General features: G+C 31.4%; 1 protein-coding gene across 2 annotated transcripts in view; it reads right to left on the bottom strand.

The window, feature by feature from the left end:
- Positions 1–53: 53 nt before the first annotated feature.
- Positions 54–6,834, bottom strand: part of LOC132701561 (sushi, von Willebrand factor type A, EGF and pentraxin domain-containing protein 1) — a 106,744-nt gene continuing 99,963 nt past the window's right edge. For both annotated transcript variants that reach the window (XM_060669604.1, XM_060669605.1), the window contains 2 exons: positions 3,989–4,314; positions 54–615 (listed from right to left, as the gene is read on the bottom strand). In XM_060669604.1, coding sequence (XP_060525587.1) covers positions 584–615; positions 3,989–4,314 — 358 coding nt within the window. In that variant the 3' untranslated portion in view covers positions 54–583. The remainder of the gene's footprint in view (positions 616–3,988; positions 4,315–6,834) is intronic.

Genomic DNA, 6,834 nt, shown 5'->3' with positions numbered 1-6,834 from the left:
TTTCCGACAGTCATTCGGCATCATTCGCACAACTTTGTCGATTACACAAAAACTACAAAACACGAAGTGTATAAAGGTATCAGCGTCTGTGAAGTCTTTTTAAACAAAATATATATCAAAAGGTACAAAAACTCTTAAGTAAGTCTAAACACTATTCAACATAATTATTTAACAAATACAGATAGGTACGTTTAAATTATAAGAAATCTATTCACATATTATTACTATTTTAGAAATTCGATATTTATAATTACGAGAAAAAAATATGTAATACTTATCGGGCCTCTCAAATAAGCAGCTGTTGCTAGAACAATTGTCCAAATAATTTGTTACCAAGAAGTATTAGGTTCCACAATCGATTTATTTTTGAACTGCTTCCTCTATTTATATTAAACATTTTTGCGTTCTGACAGTTGAATGAGTATTGTGAAATATCGAATCTCCTCAGTATTTGTTATTTATATTACAGATAATAATTATAGGTAGAGATAAATTAACAACTATGGTAGTGTCTACTGTTAAATATTTCACTAGATTATGATTGTGCCACTTGAGCATTTTAGATTGACCAGAATTTACTTATTCATTGACCTTCGCTGTCACTATCGCTTTTATCTGAAAAAAAAAAGACAAATTAGCTAGTTAGCCACAAAGAAATGTTCGTTAGAACAAACGAATGAGATGATTATCTATGTATTTATTTATACATGGTTATTCACGCTATTTGGCATCGAATATTGTGGCAAAATTATAAGTTTACTGTTGGGATGTGTTGTATAATGTATATAGTTTTTTACGAATATAGTAAGCAACCGTCTCAATAATGTTTATGGTAACTAACCGTTAAGGATTTTTTAAAAAATTGAATTTGTTAAAGAAACTTGCAGTTGATGAATCGAACTTGCTAATGTTTTACTAATACAACTAAAACTGTAATCTACTAAACTAACTAACTAACTTATACAGGGCGACAACGAAACTACTATCAAAACCGTTTGAGATAAAAAATATGGTTAATGCTTTGTTTCTTAGTTTTTGTAATATTTTTATGTAATATTTTGTATGTTATTTCTTATGTAATATATTTATGCAAGGACTATACTTACAGTAGTTATTCTGTTTGCAATACTTTTCAAGTGCTCGATATTAAAAGTGTGAAACATTGCTTCTAGTTGTAACGACTATAATGTTGCATGTTAATATTAAAACAAACAATGGCCAGAATATATATTGCATAAAAGATCCTCAAAACTATGAAAAGACAGTAAAATTAGAACTAAGGGGCCTGGATATATTTCACAAGATAATAGTATTATTTTGTACTTCAATTTTTACCACTGATTTAATATGATTTTGATATTTGCAATACTTGGAGGACAACCTTTATAGCATAAAGGTAATTTTCAAAAGTAACCATAATAACCACATATCTCAGAAGTAAAACTTTTTGTAAACACTGAATATTACAAACAATATTCTGTACTTGGATAACCCTGTTAAGTTGAATATTAAAATATTGGAGTTGTAAGGCAAAAGCCTCTCATATGGAATGATTTTTTTTTCATCAGTATTACTATTTCCGTGTCATCATAAGAGCTTATCAGACCTTATGAAAAAGTTTAATGTTTTAAAGTACGTTTTTAATGTTAAAATGATACTTTCTGAAACTAGTGGAAAATAGCCTAATATCGCATAATTGCCTAATGATGAATCCCATTACATTTCTTCAAATGCATTTCTGTGGAAATCACGATAACAATTTCTGATAAAATTTCAGATACCTACAAATTCTTAGTTTGCGCTTCTTTGCTGTGAATGAAATTCTGTGTAGTCATAATTTTAACATTTTCACAATTTCAGGCTCTTTATATGTATATCCATATCCGATATTGTGATTGGATTAATTGGATTAATTTCCGAAAAATGCGTTGAAATATTGTTTTAGAAAATGCGGCATTTTTTCCCCATAATAAGTATGATTTTGAAAGCACTAACAGGGCTTCAAGAAGGAAGCGATAATGATGTAGCTTTGATACATAGTTTCAAGTTTTAACTCCAAGAGGCGTAAATCAAAAATAGTTCAAAAACCTTCATGAGACCAAAGGACTTAAGAAATAAAAATAGAGGTTGAAAAGAATCCAAAGAATAATTTTAAAGCAAAGGAAATCGGGAAGAGGTTAAACGAGTTTCAAGCTCTTCTAGATCTAGATGTTGACACCGAAACTATTAATGCAATTAATAGATTAATAGATAGCGAAGATGATATGAATACAAAGGAATAAAAAAAATGTGATTTATTTATTGTTAATTTTCTTATGCAAAAAAATGTAGAATACCAGAAAACTGCCCATATGTCAATTTATCATATCAGAGCAACAAGTGTCTGCAAATGAAGTAAATATAAATAGTATTTAGTTATGGAATTTCCAAATCGTCTTACATGTCATTTAACTGCTGAAGAGGCCATTACCGCAGTCGGTCTATTGAGGAGGCTAAGGTACGTGGCAAACTTGCTGAATATCCAGCAAAACACCATCTCTAGAGTTGTAAATCGATACAGAGAAGCTTGGACAGTGGGCTAGAAGGGAAGGACAGGATTGCCACAGCATTAAATTTCGAGCTGATGATCGAATTTAGAAGATAATAGGAGTCCAGATTTTGTTTACCTGCCTCAGACAGTTTGTGTATAGACGACCTGGAAAACGTCATTACCCCTACAATTTATTCGGAGGTAGTTTTGGTGGAGGTTGAACTATGTTCTGGTGAGTCAAATATTATGATGGATGTGATTTGTTTTGCATAACTTTTCACCCAAGACATTACAAACGGTTCCCACAATATACTAATTGTTATAAAAAAAAAATCAGTTATCAAGGTTTGCCAATATGTAATACGTAAGTATTGTTTGTTAAATAGAACAAAAAAGAATATAAAGATTGAAATATGTGATACAGTTGGAGAACGTCGTCGTCGTCATGATATAAAAAATAAGTTAAGAAGAGGTCAGCCGTTTTCCCTAGAAAGAATGAAATATTCATTCATGTGAGAGCTTGAGATATATCAGAAGGGTGTCGATTTGAAAAATCCCATTATTTGAAAAAGTGTCAAATGGACAAAAGAGGCTTTTGTGTTTGTAATGAAGTCTGCATTACTTAATTCGTCTGTGATATATGTGAAACCGAACTGAACAATGAAAATAAACTATACTTCTTATTTACTACAAGTTGCTAAAGGTTGGGTAGAAAATCAAGGTAATGTTAGTTCAGCAGTTTGTGGAGGCTCATCAAAAAGAACCTCTTGTAAAGATGCACCAGCTAGGCTTTCAGGAGTTATAAAAACGCATAGGCTGGTAAAATTTCAAGAATTTGGGAAAAACAGTTTCCACAGAAACGTAGCAAAGTTTGCAAAAGAAATGGAACCTGTTTCATGAGCAGACATTGTGAGATTCCTTTATTTATTGGAAAATATTTTTTGAGGAGTGTCATTAAAAAAAAAAAAAACTAGAAATCCAATTATCAAATTAGGTACTGTTTAGAGTTGCTATAGTTTTATTTGAATAAACGTATTACTAATTTGTTTATATTTATTTTGTTTATACTTGTTTAACATTTAAAAAATGAATGGTATTAATTTAAACGCACATACTATGCATCTAAACGTTCGAAATGAAAATAAGGCGCGGCTCAGCGGCTGGCGGATTAATAATTTTTAGCGGCCACTAAAGTTTTCAAGAACAATGATATTATTTTGCACCAAATTATTAATGCGACAAATTCTGGCAAATGTTTTCTTTTTACTGAAAGGAATTTATACGATAATCTCATCTGTCAAAAAAAAGTTTTTGTATGCACCTATATTGCAAATGCCAACAAATATTATACCAGGATTACTCAAATAGTAATAATTATAAAAGTTGTCCTTATTTCCTTTTGATTAGTTTATATGAATACGAAATGAAAAATATGTAAAATTGGAATTTATCGCTCACCTTTTTTTCCTGGGTACGCATGTCTCTTTAATCTGTCATACAAATCATCTTTTGTACCGTATAAACTCGCATTCGATCGGGCCAAGCTGTTCATTTTGCCGTTGGCCCCGTTATGAAGACTTTCCTTCATGTAAGTTTCGTTATAGAAGTTCGGCATCTCCCAGCCGTCTTCCTCATCGTCGTAGTAGTGAGCATACGTCGAGTGGTGGCTCGGTGCGATGGACTCGGCGTACGGAGTCGGAGCTCCGTAGTAGAAATTGACTTGAGAACCGTTTTGGTCGGTGGCTGGAGTTAGAAGTTTCTTTGGTTCCTTTCTACGATTGGCTCTGAAACGGAAATTACACGTCTTTATACTATCTTGACTGATTTTAAAAATTTTACTTCAAATATGTTAAATACTTCAACCGGAGTACCCCAGGGTTATATCCTGGTTCCGATATTCTTTATGAGTAGAGAGTAGGGTTGCTATTTGTTCTTTAATGTTGTTGAAGTTTTCAGTGATTCATTAAAAACCAGTTTTTTGGGAATTATACAGAGTACGACAAAAAATAGATGTCCTTTCGAATAACCGAAACAAACTAAGAATTCCTAGCAAACATCAGGTTTAATTAATTTTGGAAGCCTGGAAAACGGTAATGGTACATTTTAAAGTTCATAAAGGATTCTAACAGACAATTCTAATTTGTGCAAATGACTTTGGATAAACCGTGGCTTATAATAATAAATAATATAAAATAAATAAATAATAATAATAAAATAATAAATAATAAAATAAGGAAATTTAATTTTTCTACTTTCCTCTGTAATTTTCATAATTACATACCGATCTAGCGTGCGGTCGTTTCGTTTCTCCGCACAGGTTTGAGAGCAATCGGATGTTTTCGGAGATATTTACCACGCCTTGAATTTTGACGTTTGTCAATTCTGACGGCCATGTAAGTAAATGTATTCGTGTTGTTTTGCGAAAATGCACCCAAAAACTAACGGTCGTAGAAAAAGTATAGTATGCAACACGTTTGGCCCACGGAAATGAATCTCGGAGAATTGAAATTTTAACTTTTATTCGATATGGAGACAAAACGAGAACTCGAGAAGTTTGTAATTTGTTTAACGCAAAATATCCAGAACGACCCATTACAAAATTCGCAGTGAGTACAGGTAAGAGAAAATTTTGTAGAAACAACAGGGAATGTCAAAGAATTTATTTTATTAGATGCGCACCATTAATTTCTTGACAATGCGATATTTTTATTAAATTGCCCTATTTTGAATCTGATTTAAAATTTAATCACCTTAATCTTGCGGTTTTTTCCTTATATGCTTTTGATTTTAAATAACCCCAGAAGATCTTCGTAATTACTATCCGGAGATCTTACTATTGATCGCTTTCTATCAATGCACTGTCCGGAAAATATCGTATTTAAATATTCACGTACGTTCATTTCAAAATCAAATTTCCATTTTTTATTCTTTTGCTCATAAAAAGTAGGAAATAGGTATTGGGTATGCTATATGAATAATATGGAAAATTTGACGCAGATTTTGAAATGGATATAGGTATCTACTTTTTGACTCACATGTATAAATTCAATACCTGATTTTGAAATAAATTTGTTCCATATTTCACTCGCAACAGCTTTATGGAGAAAAATATAGAATATTTTGAGCATTCATATTTTACGATGAATGTATGGGCTGGGCCGTTTATCTTGGGACACTGTCTTATCCCAGAAACCATAACGGATAAGTTAATTGGGGTATTACAAACCTTCAATTTATTTTAATGTTGTATATACAGGGAGTTTCTTTTTCGTGGGCGAGTATCAGCTTTACTATTTTAAATGGAACACCTGCTATATTGCTTCATTTTTGAATTCTATACCAAATTCTAGAAACATTTTGTGTATAGTGTCCTATACCTATGTCTAACCGTTTTCGACATTTTTAATTTTTTATTCCAAAAATGACGTTTGCAAGATGTAAAATATCTGCCAATTTCTTCATTCGGAAGCGTTTATTGTTTCACTTGAGTAAGTTTTGTTGTAGACAAAGGACTCGAATAACGGATTTCGTAAGAAATTTCGATACATATTAATACAGGGTACGCGAAAATTTAGATTAAAAATAAAATTTAAAATATGCCAAAAAACTTTTTTTTTAAATGGATACTTCCTACTTTTATAATCTTGTCATATTTAGCATTAAAAATTAAGGACATTTTATATAAGATTGTATATGCCTAATATTTTTACTGTTTGAAATATTTCCTTTTAAACATTTGTCTCCTCGGACGCGTGTTTGGTTGTTGATTAATAATTCAAATATTTTTTGACAAGTTATGGATTTATTTATTTATTGTTTATAAAATTCATTTTTTCGCTTGCTTGCGTGTTATGTTTAACACAGAGGAAAAGATATGTTAGAAAGTTACATATCGGCTGGCTCTTAAGGAGACACCCAAAACAAAGGATTTATCAACACTTTGGAATATATGGAACCTAGAAAAAAGAAAAAGATAGCCGTTGTCTTATTTTGAATGAGGAAGAGCACCTTAATATTTTGTTGCCTTTTACAGAGACTCCTGAAGATGCCCGAAATGTGTTTTTAGATCTAGATATCAAAAGAACAGCACTGCGAACGTTCCTTCAAATTAACAACTAGAAGTCCTATAAATTCTGTCCAGTGCAGAAATTAGAGCAACGGGATAACAACATCAGGTTAGATTTTTGCAACAATCTTATGGAGAGATACTTTTCAGAAAATATATTTGATTTGCTAATATTATTTGGACAAATGACTAACATTTTTTGTTGGAAAAATACACATTACTGTAGCAATAAAAGGTC

The sequence above is a fragment of the Cylas formicarius genome, unplaced genomic scaffold, assembly GCF_029955315.1.
Source record: "Cylas formicarius isolate icCylForm1 unplaced genomic scaffold, icCylForm1.1 PGA_scaffold_4__25_contigs__length_36172078, whole genome shotgun sequence".
Taxonomy (NCBI): domain Eukaryota; kingdom Metazoa; phylum Arthropoda; class Insecta; order Coleoptera; family Brentidae; genus Cylas; species Cylas formicarius.
This window is presented reverse-complemented; position numbering and strand designations above follow the sequence as displayed.